Raw genomic sequence first — 27,220 nt, 5'->3', positions numbered from 1 at the left:
TCCAGCTTCTTGAATTATTTGCTCAGCATACAGATTGAATAAAAAAAAACAAAAAAAAACCAGTGCCGTCGAGTTGATTCTGACTCATAGCGACCCTACAGGACAGAGTAGAACTGCCCCATAAAGTTCCCAAGGAGTGCCTGACGGATTCAAACTGCTGACCCTTTGGTTAGCAGCCATAGCACTTAACCACTCACTACACCACCAGGGTTTCCAACAGATTGAATAGGTATGGTGAAAGGATCCAACCCTGACGCACACCTTTCCTGTCTTTAAACCATTCAGTATCCCCTTGTTCTGTCCAAACTGCCTCTTGGTTTATGTAAAGGTTCCTCATGAGCACAACTAAGTGTTCTGGAATTCCCATTCTTCACAATGTTATCCATAATTTGTTATGATCCACACAGTTGAATGCCTTTGCATAGTCAATAAAACACAGGTAAACATCCTTCTGGTATTCTCTGCTTTCAGCCAGGATCTATCTGACATCAGCAATGATATCCCTGGTTCCATGTCCTCTTCTGAAACCAACCTTAATTTCTGGCAGTTCCCTGTCAATATACTGCTGCAGCCATTTTTTAACTGTTTATATGTACTGTGTATATATTCATATATATAATAAAGCACAAATGGGGCACAGTTAGGGATACTTAGTAGACATATTCAAACACCTCATGGGACTGATTTGCTGGGTTTGAAGGCTCAGGACCATAGTCTCGTGGGACAACTAGGTCAATTGGCATAACTTAATTAATAAAGACAATGTTCTACATGCTAGTTTGGTAAGTAGCATCTGGGGTCTTAAAAGCTTGCAAGTGGCCATCTAAGATACAACTATTGGTTTCTTCTCATCTGGAGCAAAGGAGAGTGAAGGAAACCAAGGACTCAAGGAAGAAATTAGTCCACAGGACTAATGGCCCAGGCAAACCACAGCCTCTTCTAGCCTGAAACCGAAAGAATTAGATGGTGTCCTGCTACCACCACTGACTGTTCTGACTGGGGACACAATAGAAGGTCCTGGGAAGAATGGGAGAAAAATGTAGATCAAAACTCAAATTCATAAAAAAGACTAGACTTCCTAGACAGATAAAGACTAGAGGAATCCCTGAGACTATCACTCTAAGATACCCTTTTAACCTGGAACTAAGGCCACTCCCAAAGGTCACTTTTCAGCCAAATAATAGGTTGGTCTATAAGATAAACAATAACACCCATGAGGAATATGCTCCTATACAAGATCAAACAGTAAATATTTACCCAAAAAGCAATGATGAGAAGGCAAGGAGGGACAGGGAAACTGGATGGATGGAAACAGGGCAGAAGGGTAGAAATGATGAGAGTGCCGACACATTGCAGGGATTGTAACCCATGTCACAGAACAATTTGTGTATGAATTGTTGAATGGGAATCTAATTTGCTGGGTAAACTTTCACCTAAAACACAATAAAACATTTAAAAAAAAATCAACACCCCCTCATGATCAGGAGACTACCCTAATAAAATGGTTAAATAAAATTCTCAAAAGAGAAATAAAGTGATAAAAGAAAGAACCTTGGGACATCAAGAAGGGAGAAAAGACACGTTAAGCAACAATATGAGTAAGTAAAACAGAGTTTCCTTCTCGAATTTTCTAAATTGTTTTGACAGTTGAAGCAAAAGCTTCAATTCTGTCTTAAAAAAAAAAAAACCAAACCAAGCCCGTTGCCATTGAGTCGATACCAACTCGTAGCAACCCTATAGGACAGAGCAGAATGGCCCTATAGAGTTTCCAAGGAGTGCCTGGTAGATTCAAACTGCCAACCTTTTGGTTGACAGCTGTAGCACCTAACCACTATGTCACCAGAGTTTCCCAATATTGTCTTATGTGGTTCTAAATCACATTTATGACAATTATATAATAAACAGGGGAGAGTAAAGGGACAAAAAACATTTCTATATTCACTCAAAACCGATAAAATGACAGCAGTGATGTTATATATAATGTAATACCTTGAACAATGACTAAAAAAGCTATAAAAAGAGATACCCTCAAAAAACATCATAAAAACCAGTTGCTATCAAGTCAATTCTAACTTATGGCAACCTCATGTTTATCAGGGTAGAATTGTGCTCCATAGGGTTTTCAATGGCCGATTTTTCAGAAGCAGATCACCAGGACTTCCTTCTCAGACACCTCTGGGTAGACTCAAACCTCTAATCTTTGGGTTAGCACCCAACCGTGTTAACCACTTACACCACCCAGGGACTTCCCAAAACACTAAGGCAAATTGAAATTACAGAAAATGTTCAAGTCACTCACTAGAAGGCAGAAAAAAAAAAGAGATAAAAAATTAAAAACAAAAATAAAATGGCAAATCTAAGTTCTGACATATCCATAATTGTATTAAATATAAATGGTCTAAATACACCAATTAAAAGACAGCAATTGGCAGATTGGATTTAAAAACATGACCTCATTATATGCTGTTTACAAAAACTCTCTTCAAATATAACGATATGGGCTGGTTGAAAGCAAAAACATTACTTAAAGAAAAGCAGGAATGGCTATATCAATATCAGACAAAGTAAAGTACAAACAAAGAAAATTGTCAGAGAAAAGGAAGGACATTATACAATGATAAATGGGTCAATACACCAAGAAGACATAGCAATCCTAAATGTGTATGAACCAAACAACAGAGCTTCCAGACATGTAAAGCAAAACCTGATGGAACTGAAGGAAAAATGGATCAAAAAAGGAGAAATGGACAAATCCACAAATATAGTTAGAGACTTCAACACCCCTCTCTCAATAACTGATAGAACAACTAGACAGAAAATCAGCAAAGACACTGAAGAACTCAACACCACCATCAACCAACAAGGTTCTACTCAATACTCATAGAACATTCCACCGAACAACAGAAAACACATTATTTTCAAGTGCCCAATGAACACATACCAAGATAGGCCATATTCTGAGACATAAAACACACCTAAAAAAAAAAAAAAAACGGGAAAATTTCCAAATATTTGCAAACTAAACACACTTCATTTGGTGACAACATCAAACGCTGGCAAGGTTGTGAAGATACTCAAATTTCCATAATTGCTGAGAAGATACAAAAGTTTCCATAATTGGCAGTTTCTTAAAAAACTAAACATGCAAATACTGTACAACCCAACAATTACACTCCCAGGCATTTTCCTAAAGAAACAAAGACTTGTCTTCACACATTAAAAAAAAACTGTACTCAAATGTTCAAAATAGCCCCAAACTGGGAACAACCCAAATATCCTGCAACAGGTAAATGGTTAAACAAACCGTGGTACAGCAATACAGTGACTACTACTCAGCAATAAGAAGGAACAAGCTATTAATATGTGCAACAACCTGGATAAACCTCCAGAGAACTACGCTGAGAAAAAAAGCCAATCCCAAAATGTTATACACTATATAATGCCATTTATTTAACATTCTTAAAACGACAGCATTATAGGGATAGAGAACAGATTAGTGTTTGTCAGTGATTAAGAAGGGAACTAAGTGTGGCCATAAAAGGACACCATGAGGAATCTTCGTGGAGATGTAATGTTCCTTCTGTATCTTGAGTATATCAATGTCAATATCCTGGTTGCGATACTGTGCTACAGTTATGTAAGACGTTATCCTTGGGGTAAACTAGCTAAAGGGTACATAGGATCTCTTTGTATTATTTCTTACAACTGCATGTAAATCACAATTATCACAAAACAAAAAGTTTAACTTAAAAACTGATGCTACATAAGTATATTTACTGACAATGAAAAAATGTTTATAATATGCTATTAATTTTTAAGCAGGTTACAGAACAATATGTATGATATGATACTAATTTGGTGTGTGTGTGTTACAGATATATTTTCATTGAGTGTGTGTACATGTTTATGTTCACAGAAAGACTTCTTGAATATATATATAAATATGGCTACCTCAGGGTTAATGAGATTTTTTTTTTTTGCTCGTTCATATTCTTATTTTTTAGCAATTGTATGCATGACTTTTGTAATGAAAAAAATAAGATTATTCTTAATTTATAAAATGTACTTTCTATAAAATATTGACTTAAAAGCAACGCTTTGAACATGTTGGTTATATAATCATTAGAAGTTAAAATAAGTTACATCTGTTTTGAAGAAAAAAATGAGTAATACAGGTTCTATAAAAGATAAATGATTCTTTACGTAAATGATTATTTAAACTAATGACTCACACAACAGATTGTGCTGGCTGGTGAGTGACAGGAGCATTGACGTAAGCTGCAGGCTGTATTCCCATCATTCCTGAACCATCTTAAAAGAAAAAAAAAATTATTTCAGGGTACCCATATTTTTTTTTTTTTTAATTTAATAAACACTTTATTTATCCCTGTAGTAAAAAGCATGTATGAAAATGTTACCTAGGGAAAAGCATCAATATTTCTTTCTGAGTTAGGAATTAACAAAGAACAACTCAAGAACAAAAAAATAGTTATTTTTTCAATCTAGATGAACAGGAATTGAGTATGAAATACAACTAGGTTTTAAAACAGGGCATTTACTAAGTCATAAATATATAATATTTGAAATAAGTTGTGTTTTTCAAATTTATATATTTTTGGTTGCACAAAAACCAATTTTCCACATTGAACTACTAGAAAAAAATACCACTCTTTAGATAACTTACAATAAGCAAGACTGGGATCCAAAGGATTCCTGGCCCCATAAAAATAGTATGCATCATCGTAAGGAGTTCGATAGTTAGCAGCCAGAGGTGGTAGTAGGGGAGGTGGAGGCAGAGGTGCAATTCTATAACAAAAGAAAAGTGGAAATTTCTTCTCATATTTCATAGCAAATCTTTTTTTAAAACCAAGTTATTATTAGTTGGCAAAATGTTACTGAAAATTTAATAGCTACTTTAGAAAAAGCTACCTTTTTGCTTCCATCTTCACCAAAAATCATGACTCAAAACGCAAAAAGCATAGTATGAAATTTCAGAACTGCAGATACAACATTTATGTAAGACAAAACCTTAAGTTAATATCCAATAGTCAATATGTGCCAGTATCAAATAAAGACAGACACAGTCCCTGTCCCTCAGGAATAATACGGAAATAAACAGCAATTATAGCAAAGTATAGTAAATGAAATAATAGAATTAGATGCAGGATCCTATAGGAACACAGAGCAGAGACATTTAAACCACATGGAGAGAAATGGTTCCTGGAAAAAAAAAAAAAAACACTGCTCAAGCCAAGTTACTACAGTGAGCTTGTCACAGCTAGAGGAGAAGAATGGTCCCTGAAGAAAAGGCGAAGAGCTACAACACAGCATGATTATGAATGGTTTAGTCTGACTAGGAAAAAGACATATTTTTAAAGTATAAAATGTATTGTTCTTTCAAAGTAATGTCTCGACATTAACTTTAGTATTCATAAATCTAAAACTTCTGAAAACTACTAACTTTAGCACTTCATTACTGATGAGGAAAATATATCTGTATTTCCACTAATGCAGTATTTTCCAATAGCAAAAATGGCAAAAGGCAAATTCCTTTAGCTGAGCAGAAAGACAAAGGGGGCACTCTAGAATATTTTCACTTTTGAGGTATCTTAACAGATTCTTTCTTCACGTAGACTTCAAAATAATTCTGAAGGGCTACAAAGACATTAAAGTTCTCTTCAGTAGTGAATATTTTTCACATTAACTAGCTACTTAACGTTTCTAGCCTTATCCTAACCTCACCCCAAAGACACATCAACAAAGTAGTTGAATAACTGCTATGAAAGTAAACAGTCATCATCATTAAACTTTAACCTTTTATACAGATTTTATATATATATATAATTTAATCCTCACAAAACCCTGTAATAGTAGTCAAGGAAAAAATATTACTGTCCCACTTTTACAAATGAGAGAATTGAAATTCCACAAAGATGTGACTTGACCAAAATCCAGACAATGAAGCCAAGTGTTTCAATCCCTAATCCAAAGCTAAAATTGCCATACCATGCTCTGTAATTCCAATCTCTCCTAGTATTTTCATTTGGGAAGCTATTAGATGAAACAAGCAAAAGATCTGATAAATACAGTAAATACAGACCAATAATTTGTTAGTAGTAAAAAGATCAGACCAAGTCCTACACAATGAAGAAAGTATACCCTAGAAAATATAATGTTCAAAATTTTTAGGGAAAAAAATGAATAAATTTTAAATGTATTCCTATAATACATTAATATTAAGCAGAGAATAAGTCCAAGTACTACAACAAGTAACAACAACACCACTTCTAAGAGAAGAAAGTACAGCCCAGAAAATATCAATGTTAACGACAGTTTTTTTTTATATGTATAATCTAGTGACAGCATAGACAGTACCATTAATAGGAAGCCTTATCATTTTCACTTACAAAATTTGATCTTTCCCATAATCCTGAAGTTACAGGTTTATAATCTCAACACTTTTTTATTTTGGGCATTTAAGCTGTGTAGCCCCTAAGTAATCACCGAGAAAGAATCAAACGAAACAGAAGCTAAAACAAAATCATACATACACAAGGGCCACATTAGAAACTTTCTGTACAAAGTAAAGGAAGAATTCAATGTTTGCCAAGTGGAAATTACAAAATCGGAGAAAATGCATAACTTTTATGTGTTAAAAGATACTAAAAATAGACATTCCAAAATACAACCTAAAACCAAAATGTATTTAGTTATTCATTCTGAAAATAATAAAGCATCTTTTAACAATACAAGAATGTCATAAGAATTTCCATCGGTTTTATATTAGTAGAGAAAAAACGACAACAATGAAAATAAGATAAATTATTTGATAAAAGCTCTGAAGAATGATGTTACCTGCTTCAGCACATTCTTCGAAATACAGAACAATACCTTACCTAGATCCCAAACACAGAACATTATAAACAAGCACCTGGGAGGCACCATTTCACCAAGAGTGCTGTTGAGTCCATTATATATATCTTCATTTTGAGATGGGACGGAGTGAACTGATGGAATGAGTGGGGCAGATGGGGCAGGAGGGAGAGGTGTCTGGAAAGCTACTCTGGGTCTTTCAGGTGGTATCGTCTCTTCAAAGTGTCTTGTTGTCACACTAAGCTGCTTTAGTCTATCAGGCTAAAATAAAGGAAAAAAAAATCTGTCTGTTACATAAAATCAGAAATTTAAAGGTGGAAGAGATCTCAAAAGATCCTCTATACCAGACTGCCAGCAGGTACTTAAGTTGGTCATAGAATAACAGAATTTTACAGCTAGAAAAGGTTTTGAAAATCTAATCCTTACTTTATAAATGAGGTAATTGAGGCCCCCCAAGAAGTACATAAACCATCTAAGGTCACCTAAATAATCAAGTAAGGATACATTAATTCTAAATCTTTCTATTATAGCTATAATGTTCTGCTACTTCTCTATTCAATTGCCATTTCTGGTATCAAAGTAGTCTCTAGAACACATCTCAGGAAACTTTTTCTGTAAAGAGCCAGAGAGTAAACATATTAGGGTTTGTGGGCCATAAAGTCTCTTCACAACTACTCAACTCTTCTGTAGTTGGAAAGCCACCACAGACAACATGTAAATGAATGAACGGGGCTGTGTTATAACAAAACCTTATTTACAAAAACAGGCGGCAGTTAGATTGGACTGCAGGCCAGTTTGCTGACTCCTGCTCCAGAATATCATTTATGTGTCCTTTTCTAAGATTTGTACATCAAAGTAAACCCAAAAGTCATGACCTAACTATTAAGTCTCTAATGTTCATTGATTCATCCTCGTAAAGCAGCTTGAAACTCATAGGGGTTTCGTTCAAAGACAAACAATAAGAAGGTCTGTCAAAAACTAAAGTTTCTGTTAACTCCAAGATTTAACACACCACCATATTACAGTAAAAAGTTCAAGATTTTAAAGGGAAGTTTCTGATTGTTGAATCTAATCCAAAAGTATTTATTGCTGGAATTTATCATTTTTTCCTACCATTCCCAGGAATAATTTCTCAGGTTCATCTAAAAGTTTTATTCTATGAGCAGCCAAAAGCTCCTCGGCAGTGATGCTGGTGCAGCACAGCAGTAAACCCTTCTAACAGATAACGCACAGGACACACACACAGTACACGTAAAAGAGTTGCCTAGAGTTCAATAATTTTAACTTGCTGTATTCTTTTTTAAAATGAACTCTTTAATGAAATTAAACATTCTTAATCATCGTTCAAACATCAAGCAAAAACCTGACTTAGCAAACAAATACTATATATCCAACTACAGAAAAACTACATTTCGATAACAGCAATAAATTATTACCTCCTCCTTACTTAACTGCAATGCTGTGAGTAATTCATTCCACTTAATGACGAGAATTGCAAAATTAAAGTAAAAATAGGTTATTATCTTTTCAGTTTTACATGAAATGAAAATTAGGAAAAATGCTTAAACACTAGAATTAAAGCTTTCAGTTTCCTTGGAAATTGCTCTGATAAAAGAGAAGCAGTAAAAATAACTCAACCAAACCCACTGCCATCGAGACAACTCTGACTCATGGTGATGCTCTAGGACAGAGTAGAACTGGCCCACAGGGTTTCCAAGGCTGTCATCTTTATGGGAACAGACTACCACATCTTTCTCCTGTGGAGCAACTGGTGGGTTCAAACTGCTGATCTCACGGTTATCTGCCAAGTGCTTTAACCACTGTGCCACCAGATTCCAGATATACTCAAGAAAAACATTAATTTCTATTCAAGAAAAACATTAACTTTTACTGTAAATTAAACTGAGATAACTTTCCCATGGAATAGTACACTTGGAACAAATTATAAAGGACTAATTTAAAACAAACTAAAACAATGCACAAATGAAAAAATGTTACAGAAGCAAAGAACAGGTAAGAGTTAGCATTTACCTTTTATGAGAGCTGCATTTCATTTACATTATTACTGTTCAGATTGGCCCACCCTTAACAGTTTCTCCAAAACCCTCTATCTCCACCTCACCACCACATTTCCTCCAAAACCCTCTATCTCCACCTCACCACCATATTTCCTCCAAAACCCTCTATCTCCACCTCACCACCACATTTGAGGGTTATGTGAATAAAAGATTAAACATTAAAAGATGCCATAAACCCTCACCGATTTCTCAGGGTCTTGTGCACCAGAAGCCGCAACACTGAGTTCCAAATCTTTTTCTCTAAACAAAATCAAAGTTTTATACATTAAAAAAAAAAAAAAGTATAGTAAACACTACTACTAGTAATAATTATTGAAATAAACTATAATATAACCTCTTCAACTACAGATAATTCTTTTAATTGACAATAAAACCTTAAATAATTCTTAAATAATTTTTCTGACTTTGTGCAAAGTAAACTGGAATTCAGGTGGGACTGACTTAAAATATGTATTTCTAAACCAGTGTCTGGGATACTTCAGAGACTAAGCCATTCACCCAGAACCAAGAACGGAAATAAAACAAAATCTTTACTTTGTGAAACAAACAAAAAAACTTCCTTAGGGTACATGCATATTTTCAGCTGGCAGAAAGGCTAAAAACTTAAATATGAATACCATACTTTCTAATAAGAGTTTTTAAGAAAATGATGTTAAAGATGGTTAATAGCCAGCAGCAGACATTGTCTTGCTCTAAGATAAAGGAAAAAAAGGCAAAACCAAAAGATGATAGGTTCAAATTCTCTAGAACCAAGATTTCTATTACTAATTTTAAACTATAGTTACTATTTTAACAAATATTCCTACAAGACAGACTACACTTAAAAAAAAAGAAAAAAGTTACACTGAAATTTATATACAATATAAATACCTATAAAGTTACCATATAATTATTTTTATATTGGAATATATGTGTGCTTATAATTTCAGATGGTAAAAGATAAAATACTTTTATATTTGTTACTATATATGGCATAATGCAGTGGGTACGCAGGTAACACTAAATTCTACCCTCAATCAAAAACTGAGGGAGCTAATGAAACACTGTAAAAGTCCTGTTATCAAATACATACATAGTCCTATTTGCTACCCATGACAAAGAAAATGAACACTAACGTAGTATTTATTTTATAATCTGGCTGAATGACAATGTAGAGATTGAAATATAAATTATTTACAAATCCAAAATGGTATTAGAAACAACAGCCCTTATTTTACTACATAATAGTCACCACAACATATTTTACACAAATGAATAAGACGTTATTTAAATTCAAAACATTCTTTTAAAATGCAAACCTTTCATTACCGTCTCTTGTTCCTCTGTTGCTCAGCCATTTGTTCCAACAGCTCTAGTCGATATTTCTCTTTCCTCCTCTGAACGAGTTCTCTATCTTCACCTCCTTTAAAAAAAAAAAAAATAGTAAAAAAAAAAAATGCAGTCTTAACTCTGGAGCAGCATATGCAACTGAAAAACAGCCCCAGTAAAAAAAGTTCCATTTTTAATTATATAAAAGGGTAATTACTGAATATGCAGGAAATACTGAAGAAAGAAAAATCATTTGTATCAGTACCTCTTCAATTAATTTCAAAATTTATGAGTACTCACTATGTGTCAGGCACAAGATACATTAATCACACTCTTCTACCTTAGTCAAAAATCTTCCTAAATACCATAATATTCAAACTCCCATCTTCATTTTTCCAATAATTTGATAATATCTCCACTAATATATCCCACAAGCCCTTAAATTTAACAAATCTGTCCAAAACTATGGAGCCCTGGTGGCACAGTGGTTAAGCGCTCAGCTGCTAACCAAAAGGTCAGCAGTAAAATCCACCAAGCACTCCTTGGAATCCCTATGGGCCAGCTCTACTCTGTCCTATGGGGTCGTTATGAGTCGGAATCAACTCAACGGTAAGGGTTTGGTTTTTTGGTTTGGTCCCAAACTAACATCTCAAACCAACCGCCTCCTCTCCCTTTTCTGTTAGTAGCCTGAGAATTGAGCCCCAAAGTTTCACTATCACTTGATTTCTCATTCTCTCTTACTTCATATGAGGTCCTGCCTTTCTGGTCTCATGGCCATTAACCTTGGATAGGTCCTCTCTACATTTTTACCTAGGCTACAAAAATCACCTCCTAACTAGTCCCCTTAACTCCTCTTCTCCCTGCTCCAATACATCTCACACACTTAGGTAAGATTAACTCTTAAAATATAACACTAATTGTACTGGCAGCCTGCTCAAAAAACCTCAATGGCTACCTCAATTCTATGGGGAAAAGAAAAAAAATACAAATCCCTCACTCTGATATCACTTTCAGGTATACCAGTTGAGCAAAAAATTCTGGATCCACAGAAGATTACTATTATCGCATATGTTAATACCACAAAATAACTTCATAATCTTGATATGCGTGATATGGAACACTACACAAATCATAGGATATCAAAAATGCAACCAAACCAGCAATTTTCTACTGCCTTAATTATCGGGCTCCCAACCATTAGGGGGCATTCAGAATCTTCTAAGTTTGTCCACTAAGAACAGATGGCAGCAACAGTAAAGCCCCAGTAGGGGTAACATGAATTATATTAAGACTAAGAATAGTGTTTTACAATTAACGTAGACATACCCATTTTACTTCTGACCATGAAGAAAGCATAGGACTTAACTTCCCACCATAAAAAAACTAGAAAACTGGAAAAAAAAATAATAACTGTTTTCCAGGCACTGGACAATAGGCACTACATGACTGTAACACCTAAAGAAAGGAGGTTGGCCCTACAATCACCTCTGGTTTCTGCCTTAATGCAATTTCAGACCACAGGTACACGGAGAAAAAACCCAAATGGAGCTGGGTAACCGAGCTAAACTGAGTAGATAAAGATCAAAGTTCAGGAAGGCTAAAGTGGCTGGAAGCTGTGGGGCAAAGATACAAAAAGAAGGGAGCTAAGAATAAAAAAGATCCAGAAACTTCCAGAGGGATCCCTTCAGACTTTACTGTGTGAGTCGGAATGGACTCGATGGCACAGGGTTTTTTTTTTTTCAATGTGTTCATTCATAGAATAAAATTCCATTAAAACCCAAACCAAACCCACTGCTGTCGAGTTGATTCCGACTCATAGCGACCCTATAGGACAGAGTAGAACTGCCGCATAGAGTTTCCAAGGAGCACCTGGTGGATTTAAACTGCTGACCTCTTGGTTAGGAGCTGTAGCACTTAACCACTACACCACTAGGGCTTCCAAAAATTCCATTAACCAAAAAAACATTAGGCTAAGCAAAAAAACTAAGGCAGGCATGTAACCTGAACAATTCTCAGACCTCAAACAAAGCGGAGAAAAACTGAAATTCAAACCAGCCAGAATAGATAGTTCTTGGTGATCCCCGGGGTATTCACGAAGACTCCAGAAAGATCACTCCACAGTAGTAGGGTTGAACTATTCCTGAGTACAGGCTACTTTAGATGCCCCTGTTGTTAGGTGCCATCGAGTCAGTTCCGACTCATAGCGACCCTATGCACAACAGAACGAAACACTGCCCAGTTCTGCGCCATCCTTAAGATCATTGTTATGCTTCAGCTCATTGTTGCAGCCACTGTGTCAATCCACCTCATTGAGGGTCTTCCTCTTTTCCACTGACCCTGTACTCTGCCAAGCATGATGTCCTTCTCCAGGAACTGATCCCTCCTGACAACATGTCCAAAGCATGTAAGACGCAGTTTCGCCATCCTTGCCTCTAAGGAGCATTCTGGCTGCACTTCTTCCAAGACAGATTTGTTTGTTCTTTTGGCAGTCCATGGTATATTCTATAATCTGTATTCTTCGGCAACACCACAATTCAAAGACATCAACTCTTCTTCGGTCTTCCCTATTCATTGTCCAGCACACACATGCATATGATGCAATTGAAAATACCATGGCTTGGGTCAGGCGCACCTTAGTCTTCAAGGTGACATCCTTGTTCTTTAACACTTTGAAGAGGTCCTTTGCAGCAGATTTCCGCAATGCAATGCCTCTTTTGATTTCTTGACTGCTGCTTCAATGGCTGTTGATTGTGGACCCAAGTAAAATGAAATCTTTGACAACTTCAATCTTTTCTCTGTTTAACATGATGTTGCTCATTGGTCCAGTTGTGAGGATTTTTGTTTTATGTTGAGGTGCAATCCATACTGAAGGCTGTGGTCTTTGATCTTCATTATTAAGTGCTTTAAGTCCTCTTGACTTTCAGCAAGCAAGGTTGTGTCATCTGCATAACACAGGTTGTTAATGAGTCTTCCTCCAATCCTGATGCTCCGTTCTTCTTCATATAGTCCAGCTTCTCGGATTATTTGCTCAGCATACAGATTAAATAGGTATGGTGAAAGAATACAACCCTGATGCACACCTTTCCTGACTTTGAACCAATCAGTATCCCCTTGTTCTGTCCGAACAACTGGCTCTTGATCTATGTAAAGGCTCCTTAGGGACGCAAGTAAGTGTTCTGGAATTCCCAGTCTTCACAATGTTATCCATAGTTTGTTATGATCCACACAGTAGAATGCCTTTACATAGTCAATAAAACACAGGTAAACATCCTTCTGGTATTCTCTGCTTTCAGCCAGGATCCATCTGACATCAGCAATGATATCCCTGGTTCCATGTTCTCTTCTGAAACCAGCCTGAATTTCTGGCAGTTCCCTGTCGATATACTGCTGCAGCTGTTTTTGAATGATCTTCAGCAAAATTTTGCTTACGTGTGATATTAATGATATTGTTCTATAATTTCCACACTCGGTTGGATCATCTTTCTTGGGAATAGGCATAAATATGGATCTCTTCCAGTCAGTTGGCCAGAAAACTGTCTTCCATATTTCTTGGCATAGACGAGTGAGCACCTCCAGTGCTGCATCTGTTTGTTGAAACATCTCAATTGATATTCCATCAATTCATGGAGCCTTGTTTTTCGCCAAAGCCTTCAAAGCAGCTTGGACTTCTTCCTTCGGTACCATCGGTTCCTGATCATATGCCACCTCTTGAAATGGTTGAATATCGACTAATTCTTTTTGGTATAAATGTGTATTCCTTCCATCTTCTTTTGATGCTTCCTGCATCATTTAATCTTTTCTCCATGGAATCCTTCACTTTCGCAACTCAAGGCTTAAATTTTTTCTTCAGTTCTTTCGGCTTGAGAAATGCCGAGTGTGTTCTTCCCTTTTGGTTTTCCATCTCCAGTTCTTTGCACACGTCATGATAATACTTTACTTTGTCTTCTTGAGATGCCCTTTGAAATCTTCTATTCAGTTCTTTTACTTCATCAATTCTTCCTTTTACTTTAGCTGCTCGATGCTCAAGAGCAAGTTCCAGAGTCTCCTCTGACATCCACCTTGGTCTTTTCTTTTTTTCCTGTCTTTTCAGTGACCTCTTGCTTTCTTCACCTATGATGTCCTTGATGTTATCCCACAACTCGTCTAGTCTTTGGTCACTAGTGTTAAATGCATCAAATCTATTCTTCAGATGGTCTCTAAATACAGGTGGGATGTACTCAAGGACATATTTTGGCTCTCATGGACTTGCTCTGATTTTCTTCAGTTTCAGCTTGAATTTGCATATGAGCAATTGATGGTCTGTTGCACAGTCGGCCCCTGACAATATGCAAGCCCCCACAGTACAACAAACTGACAGACATGTAGGGAAATCAATCCTTAAGTAACAGAAAATTTGACTGTGGCAGGCAATATTCTAAGATGGTCCCTATGCTCCCTGTCCCTTAGTGTTGACTTCTTCTATACCCTCCCCTCCTTGAGTGTGAGTGGGACCTGTGATTTGGTCTCAGCCAACAGAATATACCAAAGGTGAAGGGAAATTGCAAATGTAATTAAGGTGCAAAAATTAAATGATTTTGAATTAATCAAAACAGAGATTATCTTGTGTGGGCCTGATGTAATCAGATGAAGGGCCTTAAAAGAGGGACTGGGCTCTCCCTGAGTTCAGAGATTCTCCTTGCTGGCTTGATGAAGTGAGCATCCACACTGAAGAAATCCACATGGCAAGGAACAGTGGGCAGCTTCTAGGAACAACAGGTAGCCTCCAGAAACTTCGGGCAGCCAACAGTCAGTAAGAAGCCAGAACCTTCAGTCATACAGCCACAAGAAAATGAATTCTGCTAACAACCTGAATGGGCTTGGAAGCAGGTCTTCCCTAGTTAAGCCTCCAGGTGAAAACATAGCCTAGCTAACACTTTGCTTGCAATCTTGTGAAAACCTGGGCATAGGACCCAACTAAGCCATGCCCAGGCTACTCACCCAAAGAAACTGTGAAATAATTTATGTGGGTTGTTCTGATCCACCAAGTTCATGGTAATTTGTTATGCAGAAATAGAAAACTAATATAAGACCCATAACTAGTAGAAAAGTTACATGGAGTCCTGACAGTACAGTGGTTAAGAGCTCAGCTGAGCACATAAATGACAGAGATGATGGAACAAACAAATAAAGATGTTAAAGTAGCTATTATAACTATGAAAAAGAAATTAAATGAAAATGGGAACATAATGAGGAAAATGGAAGCTATTATAAAGAACTGAATGAGTTCTTCTGCTTAGAAAATAGAAAGCCACAAGAGAACATGCTCTGGCCCTACAAAAAGATGCATCATTTACAAAATCATAACTTTCTAAAAGCCCCTCAGACAGCTGAAGTTATAAGCAACCAACCCATTGCCATCCAGTCCATTCCTACTCATAGTGACTGTATAGGACAGAGTAGAGCTGCTGCATAGAGTTACCAAGGAGAATCTGGTGGATCTGAACTACCTACCTCTTGGTTTATTTATTTATTTATTTTTACCTCTTGGTTAGCAGCTGTAGCACTTAACCACTATGCCACCAGGGTTTCCTAAGCAACCAGGTGAACTAAATTCCACGGGGTGGAAAAAATCAAGGAGAGACAGGAAAATCCAACTGTTTTACCTTTAGCAGAGTACACAGAAAGGGGTAGCCACCATAAAAAGTCAGTTAAGAAGGAAAAGAAGAAGGTTCAGTGCAGGCAAAGTAAATTGAAATATAAGGGAGTTTGGGGCAAGCTAAAGAATCCACACTAAGAATGAAGAAGAAAAACTATGATCTATAAAATAGAATATAAGGAATAATCACACTACAACAAAGTGTTGGTAAAATATAAGCTCAAAAGCCTATTACCGAAGCTAGTATTTCACTGATCATCTATAGAAAGCTCATCACTAAATAAAAGTTACTTAGCTTTAAAATTGTACATAGAACTATAACATATGTTAAATGCTTAGTATGGTACCTAGCATAAAGTAAGCACTCGATAATTGTTTTCTATTAGTAGTAAAAGTAGTATTAATTACAACACTGAGTTCTCACTAAAGTCCTTTTACAAAACTCGATAAATGCCTAGTCAACTGGAGTTTTGTACATACCGAAGACCATCCCCGCAAAAGGACTACAGATATCTCGAGTATTAGCAGATTTGGATCGTTCATTGGGAACATTGTCTCGAGTGCTAAAACAAAACAAAACAAAAAAGAATTGGAACCCAAATAATTTTTCAGGAAGCAAAAATTTAGAGTAAAATGTAAAACCATTACATATTTTTAAAATTAAGGTAAAATCATGGCATTTTAGCTCTTTATACGGTGGGACCTCAATGTATTCAGATTCTGTACAAATACAACCTTTTTCTTCAGTCTGCTTCACTGGCTCTACAGGTTCTCAAATAAAATCCTTTTTCATGAAAGCAGTTGCCCAGCAAGGAAAATGAATATAAGTATACATAAATAAATCCTAAAAAGAAGGGAAAGGCAGTTCCTATGCACACACTTGGAAAAGACTCCATCTCTAAAAGATTCCTTCCTTTAAAGATAGGAACTAGGAAGAAAAGACAACTCCTTCAAAGAAAACAAAATTAAACCTAAAAAGCAAATTCTCTTAAGCACTGCTTATATATTACTTTTCTTCAAAGAAAATAGACGCATTTCCTGACATATAACAATATTATCTTAATTACACATGTAGATTCAGAACCACTAATGACTAAAAAATATAAGTAGAAAGAGAACACAAATATAAAATATGAGTAATATTTTTCTTTCCAACATGACAAATATACATATGAACACTAATTTTTTACAGTAAGCAAAAAGTTACCTCTTTGATGGGCTAAAAATCAAAAACAAAGTTTTGAAAGGAAAATTCACACTGCAGAAACATTTTCAATTTATTTCCAGTCAAAAGGTGCATCACCCTCCTAACTCCAAGATAGTCCATTAAATGTATGCTTAATTCTCTTTTCATTACCTCAATTTTATATACTTACAATAAGGACTCATTCAGAACACCCTAGTATGCTTGTTAGCCAAAACTTACTTTTCAAATGAATGCAGTGAAATACTATAAATTTTCATTTAAACAACCCCCTGCTTTTTTCTTCCTTTCTCGCTAATAAGGAAAGCTGTTAGTATACTATACCATTCCATTTTTCAGTAACACATTTACAGGCAATTTTCACAGTATAATGACTGAAGGGCAAAAATTATATTCCATACTATACCTGTTATTTCCGGCAGATGAAATTCGTATGTTTGACCGTTCTGTGAAATCACCATCATACTCGATAGGAGGCATATTCCCTCGTCTGTTCCCGTATATCCTTAAAAACACATTAGCTTATACAGCACGCTACACATACAATGGACCTTCATTTGCCTCTTTGGTGTTTTTATATTTGACATCGGAAACATTAAAGAGAACAAAGTGTTATAATAAAGTTTTATTACAAAAACATTTTGAAATTGATTCAAATGAGATTTGATTGAAGAATGGTCTGCTAGTTAATGAGAGACACTATAAGTTTAGACTGAAGTCTTGAAACTAAGGAGCTTGTTATAATTTACCTATAAATTCTAGAAATTTATCATTTCAAAACTATGAATGTACTGAGACATCCATATTAATTTATTTAAAGAATATTTATTGAGAATCTACTACGTGCCAAATACTATTCTAAACACTGGGTGTACAGCACAGCACAGCAGACATGGTGCCTACCCTCATGAAGATTACAGTCAAATTTCAAAATGAGATCACTGTTTGAAATCAAAATTCATAGATACTGGGAATTATTTCACTATATATGCAAGGCTTTTGACTTAAAAATATAGCATTAAGTTGAATCAAATTTAGTAAACTACATTTGTAACACTGTAAATCATATGAAAGAAAATAAATATGGGCAAGAAATTAATGAAAACCATTATAAACAAATAGGCTGATACATGGGTGGAAAATGATTAATTCATTTTACTCAAGGAAAACCAAGATTACAGTATTTTTAATTTTCTTCTTAAAAATCCTTTATAGAAAATAATAATGAAAAAACTGTTTTCAATTGACTGGTCAGGATTTTTTCTTTTCCATTTGGCAAACATTGATTTAACTTAATTTCTCATATAAGAGAAATCAACATGAACTTCTTACATCTATCAGCATCCATGAAAACCAGCACTTGTAAATCATAGTCCTTTATGTAGCTGTTGAGATAACAAAGTCTATATTGTCCTTCTCAAGAGGACTAGAAGAAAAAAATATGATTGTTAAAGTATTATTCAGTATTTCAGGTGAATTTCATTATCAGATTAAGAAAAACAGCAATTTTTAGAAGAAAAGGATTTTCTCATCCTCCACATGACCAGCGTATAAAATTCTCTCTTGGCTTGTCTCCATCATACAAGGCACTGTAAAGATCATCTGTGAAGAAAAACGGCTATCTGGAATTTTAACCTTAATTTATGACTTGGTATGACATATGAATGGCTTCCTTCTTTCATCTATATCTAAGCAACAGAACTCTCCGTGAGCCCTTTCAAAAAAGAATTTCAAATTTATTTCTGTTTTTCAAATTGCAGCTGGTTTTGTAGCTAAAGCCTACATGCTCACATCTCTCTTTTAACATTAGTTTAGTGTCATTTCTTATTTCTACCACTCAAAGAACAGGTAAATATAAGCTCAAATTCAAATTTGCCATTCACCATGCCTGGCAACCAGATTTAGTGGTGCTAGATTTATATATACACGTGCAGAAAAAAGTTAACAGAGCAGGTCTGAGACTGCCTGTCCTTAGAAAGGCCTGCTTGGCAAGGCAAGCCCTTGGCTGGTACCCGGGAACTTGGAAAACCTTCACCTAAAGCACAATAAAAACTAAAAAAAAAAATTGGATGGGGTAGGGGAGAGGGGCTCCCACCATTACTGAACGGGTACAAGTGTTCACTGTGACTCAACTGTTTGTGTAAACAATGTTGTTTATGCTGAACACCTACTTTCCTTCTAGGAGTCAGGAATTTTGCCACATGCTTGGCAGTGGTGGCTATGTGACCAGCCCCCAACTGAAACTGTGGGCACTGAGTCTCTAATGACCTTCCCTAGGAGACAATATTTCACTCGCAATTCGATGTTAGAGGAATCAAGTGTTTTGTGACTCCACTGGCAAACGGCCCTTGGAAGTTTGTGCTTGGTTTCCTCTGGACTTTGCCTCATGCACATTTTTTCCTTTGCTAATTTTGCTTTACACCTTTTTACTGTAACAAATCATAGCCATGAATACAACTATCTGCTGAGTTCTATAAGTCCTTATGGTGAATTATTTATTGAACATGGCAGTGGTCTTAGGAAGCCATGACATCACACAAAAGTAAATTCTTAATGTGGTAAAAAGATGTCTTTACTAATGAAGGTTTTTTAAATACAGAGAAACTTAAAGTTACAAATTTTTAAAAACATAATTTGGGACTCTAGAATTAAAGGCCATTTAGACATATAAAAATTTACTCTAAAATTTACCCAGGAGTTTGTTGCTTCCTGTATTTTCAGTTGTGTTGTCTGAAGACGGTATATGGATTTGTGATTCTTGGTTATTTTTATGCAGCTGTACGCAAAATACAAGATTTTTACTTAGTATTTTAAGTATGCTAAAAAATGGTTTATAGGCTCTTCAATATATAGACACCTTAACAAAGCAAGCACCACAAGAGGTCATTTTCAAAGTTCATTCTAAATCAAGGAAGTTTAAGGTATTCTCTTTGCTCAAATCTATAGGAAAAATACAAAGATTTTCTAATGAACAGCCCATATGAAAGATGGTCTAAGGTGTACTCTTTCACTGAAGAAAAAAAATTTCATTAATGAAATTCTAAGTCTGCTGTCGCTAATGATCCCAACAAAATCAAGACTGGAGAGATGCCTAAGAGGCCAAAATGAAGTCACCATCTTATTGTAAAAAAAAAAAAGTTAAACGTATATTGAATGGAAAAAGCCTTTTCTCATTCTCTATTTCCTTGAAGATACGGGTCAAAAACTCCAGTTGATTAGGTAAAATTCTCAACGCCCAAAGAAACCAGGTACACACTAGAGGACAAGTTAACCCTAAAAAATTGGCACATGTGAAAATGTTTTTTAAAAATTACTCAATTAAAGAAGAAAGTAAATTGTTTAAAACCACAGGTATTTTCAGTGAGCTAATTTAAATGTGAGCGAAAAACTCCTAAATGATAATAAGTAACATCTCCTTTTTCCTTAATAAACCACAGATTCAAACTTCAGAAATAAATTTATAAAATGTTTATGCTATCAATAATAACATATCCTAAAAATAAAATTTAAATTTTAATATTTATCATATGTTAGTTCTCTATTAATACAGCTCATAGGGAGGAAGAATCAAATTTCTTGTTACTTAAAAGAAACTAACTTATAATGATGGTAATTACATTGCCTTGTTTACATATCAAGAATTTTTCAACTGTAAATGAATTCTGCTATTAAAGGTACCCTCACTACAGATGTTAAAAAAAAAAAAACACTGAGCTCTTAACTATTGGTAACCATTTTCTCTCACTGTTTTCAGTTCTTTCCCAATTTTTTAAAATTTACTTTAATTCAATTATGATATTTTTCTCTTATCAATGCCATTTTTAAAGTGGGGAAATGGTTAATATTAAAATGGCTCTTCCAAAGATAAATAAAAATTGATTAACTACTAGCAGAAAAAAGAAATACCAAACCAAGTAACTTACGTTCTGATAAGACATTTCTCCCCATTTCCCATTTACATCTTACGGATTAAGCATGCACAGTCTTTAGAAGAGTATCCTACATGAAGTAAGCACTCACTCTATGTGGCTAACATAGATTCTGATTTCAGATGGAGTGTTATTTCAGATTTTATTAAATGACCACTAAGATCATAAGCTAGCAAGTATGAACAGTTAAGTAGAATGGGAAGTGCTAACTATACTAATCTCACAGAAACTAAAAAACAGCCTTTTGAAAGCTAAAGAATTTCTTTTACTGATTAACATTAGTTGAAGTAAAACATAGTAAGATAACATATTAACTTCTACAGCTCAAGTTAATAAATAATAAAGACCAGGGCAACTACATTTAAAAAAGAGCCTATAAATTTCAAAGTATTATAAGACACACTATTACATTCCACTTTAGAAAGCTCTTAAAGCATTATAAATTTTACTCAAGATGGTAAATATGTATATATAAATAAATAGATATATACATACATACACACAGAATACAACTGCCAAGCACAGTGCTAACCCCTTGTTACCTACTAAAGAACATTGCCAGTGATCCAACATGAGTTTAGGGAAGTAACATCACTCATCATTTCTGGGTTTCAGCTTTCCCATCTTTAAAGTGGGGAAAATATTTCATTAATAAGTCAGCTATGGTACATGAAAAAGTTTATAAAGTAATTAGAGTGGAATCAATATAAAAAATATGAAAATTAAAAATTATAAGCCAAAACTAGAATTTATCAGACCCTGACTTTTAAGGGGCAAAAAGAAATGGAGAACAGGGAAGCTTAAGATAATGAAGGAAAACTAATCAGGTATATCTATTTTTTTTTTTTTTAATTTTCGAGAACTTCTGGTTAAGACTAAAGTATATTAATAATAAGAAACACCTGGAGCTAGAGGCCAACTACAGTTGCACATTTCTTTAAGCTCAAAAATCTCACTAACAAGTACAGTCATTTTCCCCCACCAATCATAAAAAAAAAAATCATACTACCTATTAAATTCTAAAATCTCAAATCATCTGTATAAAATCTTTTGTTTCTTTGCTAGAAACAAACAATCCACAATCTGAAATCTAGAAATTCAATTTTAAGCTTAACTGCCACAGAAAAGAGACGAACGTAAAACAATTTAAGAATTTATGCATTAACAAAATGGAAGTAATATATAATAATGATGTACATTTTGAAGAAATACTTCTAAAAACTTTTAAATGTCTAACAAGGATTATTCTGACTCATCCTCATGTTTATTTTTAAAATACCACTTGGTTGGAGGACATCTAGGCTAACTGGCGTAACAGTTTATAAAGACAACATCCTACATACTACTTTGATGAGTAGCATTTGGGGTCTTAAAAGGTAAGATACAACTACTGGTCTCTTTCTAGCCAGAACAAAGGACAGTGAAGAAAACCAAAGACTCAAGGAAACAATTAGCCCAAAGGTCTACTGGACCACAAAAACCACAGCCTCCACTAGCCTGAGACCAGAAGAACTAGATGGTGCCCAAGCTACCACTACCAACCGCTCTGGCCAGGATCACAATAGAAGGTCCGGGTAGAGTGGGAAAAAAATGTAGAAAAAAATTCAAATTCATAAAAAAAAGACCAGATTTATCGGACCAAGAGAGACGGGAGGAGCCCCCAAGACTACGGCCCTTAGACACCCTTCTAACTTGGACGTGAAGCCATTCCCAGAGATCACCTTTCAGCGAAATTATAAGCCTTTGGCACCACCCCATTGCCATCAAGTTGATTCTGACTCATAGTAACCCCACAGGACAGAGCAGAACCGCCCTATATGGTTTCCCAGGAGTGACTGGTGGATTCAAATGGTTGACCTTTTGGTTAGCAGCCAATCTCTTAACCACTGTGCCGCCACGGCAATAGCACCTCTGAAAAAAGTGCTTCTTGGAACAATCATCTATATGAAATCAAAAGGGCAATATCTGCCCAAAAGCAAAGATTAGACGGCAGGAAGGGGCAAGAAAATTGGACAAATGGAAATGGAGAATTCAGAGGGGTAATGGGGAGACCGCTAATACATTGCAAGGATTGCAAAAAATGTCATGGAACAGTTTGAATACAAGCAACTAAATGGGCAAAAAACTAAAAAAAAAAAAAAAATACTACTTTGAGAAGATTATATAGAAAGAATTCATTCCACTTATTATAGGATACATAAGAAAATAAGATAGTTCTCAAATGAGGATGAAATTCATTTGCTAGTTCATGTAAAAAATTATCACAAGGTATAATTACAAAAATTATAGATTAATATATATTTTAAAAAGCAACAATCACCATGTTTCTTAAAATTTCACACTTGAAAGGTATGCATTACTTTATACTCTAAACAGTGTAATGAAAAAAAAGTTGTACACAAAGAAGACATCACCAAGAGTCCAAGTGCACCCGCAGTTTCCCAATTGAGAGTTCTTTTAATTAGGCAGCCTTTGACTACCTTCACATATAAAATCATTTTCAAATACAACACATCTAGGATTTGCAGCATTTTCTGAAGTACAGTTAGATTTGATCAGAGGAACTAGAATTCATATTCTAAAATTCTAACCCTTTACTCAAATTACCTAAATCATGGTGATTATTAAAAAGGTTGGGTAAGCAGGACTGAATAGCCGCAGCATAAAGAGAAGTAGACAAAGAACTGTAAAGGCTCTGTATTGGTATTAATTGGTATTAATACCAATTTTAATAAAATTGGCATTAAAATTGGTATTAATAACCAATATTAATAACCAGAATACTGAATGTGCAGTATTACTCCTCAAAAAATTTTCTGAAGTACTAAGAAAGTAATTAATTCATTTGGGCCAATAAATGAAACAAGTCTGCTCAAAATTTAGATTTAAACCTTTCAAGTTAACAAGTCAGAAATAAAAATAGGACCCTGCTATATTGCCAGCTCCAAATTATGTTAGGTTAAAAATACAGCAAACATGACTTAATAAGACCCAATTGTACCAGTTAAGAAATTACAAATAGCATCACAAAAATAATCACCCAGAGAAACTGAAAAGCATCTGCAAATCTGATCAAAACAACTTAATGCCATTCCAGTTATATAAGACTTTCAATATGTAACTGAAAAATTAACAAAGATACTTTTAAAGGTACTTTGAACAGGTGGACATTAAAAGAATAAACTGTATTTCACCTATCCCAAGATGTTCTTTTTTCCAGTTTTTCTGAAATTAGGATGGATGACTGTCGACCAGGGTTTAAGTGGAGTTCATGCAGAGAGGGTTTATTTTTTTCCTGCCGGGGCACTATAAATTTGTCATAACTGAATTCTCACCTCGAGGTTTCTCGCAATACCACTGGCAGCATGAACTCAGACTGTGAACCTGAGTCAATACTGGCTTACGTTCAAATTCTCAGGGAAGTTTTTTTTTAATTGCCTCAACTCAGTGCCAAGGTTGAGACATGGAAGTTTCCTTTCTGTCCCTTTCTGTAGGAAGGTTTGTTTCTCATTTACTTTTACACAAAAGGTATAGACCTTCAGTGCCCAGCTTTATAACAGCGTTGCTTTTAGACTACCACCTTGGGTGTTTTTATTCCCCTCAGTGGCACATAAAATAATGGTGCATCTTAAAATTGATAGCATCTTAGAATTAATCGAACATGGTACATCAAATGGAACTGCCCCTCCCTGATATAACTATAGAAAGTAACAGCAATATTAAACAAGGAAAATAAAAATGAAGAAAATACCTGTCATTTGCATACACTCTCAAAGGTCTTCTATCAAAATCACTTTCATATCTAAACCTCTCGTCCATTTCTTCACTTACTTCAGGATCACGGTCTCGTCTATAATACCATCTATCAAAACCACGATCCTCATTAAATCTGCGAAATCTTCTATCTGGAAGGTCAGCCTTGTTGGCAAGCCTCTGATGTTTTTTACTGGAAATGTCCACTTCTTCATTAGTGTTTTTAATAATTCTTCTATTCCTTAACTCAATTTCATCATCTAGTTGTCGGTATCTGTCCTCCTCTAGTCGCCTTTGGTTTAGAAGCTCTTCATATGCCTCTGAAGAAGTTAAGACTTCTCTCCTAGGACCTTCTGAATTTTTGCAGGATGCTTGTATTTGTGAAGGTAGATCAGACTTAACTGGACAAATAGATTTTTCATTTCTTTCACTCTTGGGCTGTTCGATTAAAAAAACCAGATCAGAATGAGATACTATTCTTTAAAAGATAATGTTACCCTCAAATGATGATTAGTTTCTTTATCATTTCCACTCTTGGTACTTAATCATCCATAAGAAAAATTTTATTTTTAGAAAACTTCTGAGGAAATTACATTCTTCAGTAAAACTTAACAAATATCAAATAGACAACAGTAATATCAATAAATAGCTATAAAAAGACAGGATAAACTAAATGCAAATTCCTATCCCAGGAGATATTAGGCATATTTTTGGTAGTTATATATTGCTACAAAATATTTCAAAGTAGATTCTTTATAACAAAAAGGATACAGAACATAGTAAAATTTTTTGCTTTTAGTAACATTAAAAAAAAATCACCCTTAAATTAGGGGAACATGTATAGCTAGAAATTGTCAATTAAAATAAATAAAAATCAATTAATCAAACCAATCTCTAAAATTAAATCTCCCCTGCAAAATTAAAAAAAAAGTAGAGTAAGTTCTTCAATACGAGATAAAACAGTTTCTGAAATTAAATATTTAAGTGTGCTGAGTTTGATTTAATTTAGCATAATTTTTTTATATTTACATAAAAACCAAAGGAAACATCTAAAATACAAAAAAAAAAAAAAACTTCAAGTAAGTACAAGATATTAAGCTTATGGCATTAAAATTTTTACTTTAAGAACAAACCCACCTCAGTCTTTTCTACCTGTCCGAACTTTTCACTGGATTCTTCCTTATCCCTGAGAAACTGATTGTATTCTTTGTTGCGTTCAAGTTTCAATCTTTCCTTAAAATAAAAATTAAAAGGCAATGTTACCTTCGACTTCAGAAAAAAGAACCTTATAGTCAAATCAGAACGTCAAATCAGACACATACAAATCAGAGATCTTATCCAGTATCAAGCTTTGGTAATAATTTCCAGGATAGAAGTAATTACAAGGCACAAGAATATCAGAAAGAGGTCTGAAACCACCCATGCAGATGCCCAGGCCTTTCCTGCCACATTAGAACACACATTACTAGCACACATTTGGGTCCAGAGGTCTCTAAGAGAAGGGAGCTGCTTTGGTTGTGAAGTATCTCTATTTTATACTCCAACAGTTACATAGCTTAGATGATGTTTTCCAAGGAGCCACACCCCATAAATCCATGGATTCCAGATTTGGTTACCATAAATAATTCTAGACAAAGCAGGCACATCCTACAAATGGTATTCCATAGGTAAATATCTCCCGAAAGCAAATATAATCGATGTGTTGGGCAGGAGGCTGTCATTAGCATGTTTACAAGGAGATTTGATCCTGCCACCTTCCTGCTTTCTCAAGGGCATACCCTGGACTCAATCTCCCACCACACTCCTGAAAAGGAGAGAATAGACTGCAGGCTTGCTGCTAACCATTTCCTTCCCAATGTTAAAGAAGGATCCTGGTTATATTTTAAACATGAAGAGGTAAAATCATTACAGACACTAAAATAAAAATAAAAAAATAGCATGATGGAAACGCTCTGCTGAAATACAAATATATTACGTTAGGAAATGGTCTTAAACCCTAATGCCACCAATGTTACTGAAACAACACAATCTAAAGAAGTTAATTATTTTCCATCTTTTGAAACTTATTAACTGTCCATTATGTCTTAAATACTATTTCTTGATCTCTGATCTCCCCTGGGAATTGGGTCTCTCCAAGAGGTGCACAGTGCTCTGGAGGGCGTGTACGTGCATTGTGGCTGAAAGAAGCACACATTCAAATAGTTCCAGGCCCTCACTCTACGTAAAAGCTCAGTATATTCTCAGTTCCACTCATTTCACTGATAAACGTGTCACAGCACAAACCTTACAGTTCAGAAACCAATGTTGAAAAAAACGAACTCTCGATATTCAATTAAGTATAACAGAATATAGCAAAAGACTCAATATATTTAATGTTTGTAATATTAAAAAATTACACGGTTATAAATATAATGTTCAATTTCTTTTTCAAACAGCATAA

At 35.0% G+C, this 27,220-nt stretch overlaps 1 protein-coding gene across 8 annotated transcripts in view; it reads right to left on the bottom strand.

Annotated features, from left to right (window-relative positions):
• The window catches only part of CSPP1 (centrosome and spindle pole associated protein 1), a 127,628-nt gene that overhangs the window by 64,616 nt on the left and 35,792 nt on the right, over window positions 1–27,220 (bottom strand). For all 8 annotated transcript variants that reach the window (XR_002785186.2, XR_010317775.1, XM_010588327.3 and 5 more), the window contains 9 exons: window positions 25,918–26,013; window positions 24,779–25,218; window positions 17,505–17,603; window positions 16,375–16,457; window positions 10,260–10,353; window positions 9,134–9,191; window positions 6,932–7,134; window positions 4,685–4,806; window positions 4,233–4,311 (listed from right to left, as the gene is read on the bottom strand). Coding sequence is in view for 6 of the 8 variants with exons in the window: in XM_010588327.3 (XP_010586629.1) it covers window positions 4,233–4,311; window positions 4,685–4,806; window positions 6,932–7,134; window positions 9,134–9,191; window positions 10,260–10,353; window positions 16,375–16,457; window positions 17,505–17,603; window positions 24,779–25,218; window positions 25,918–26,013 (1,274 nt within the window). In the remaining 2 variants the exon portion in view is untranslated. The remainder of the gene's footprint in view (window positions 1–4,232; window positions 4,312–4,684; window positions 4,807–6,931; window positions 7,135–9,133; window positions 9,192–10,259; window positions 10,354–16,374; window positions 16,458–17,504; window positions 17,604–24,778; window positions 25,219–25,917; window positions 26,014–27,220) is intronic.

This window comes from Loxodonta africana, chromosome 14, assembly GCF_030014295.1.
Source record: "Loxodonta africana isolate mLoxAfr1 chromosome 14, mLoxAfr1.hap2, whole genome shotgun sequence".
Lineage (NCBI taxonomy): Eukaryota > Metazoa > Chordata > Mammalia > Proboscidea > Elephantidae > Loxodonta > Loxodonta africana.
Note: the sequence above shows the minus strand (reverse complement) of the source record. Positions and strands in the feature narration are given on the sequence as shown.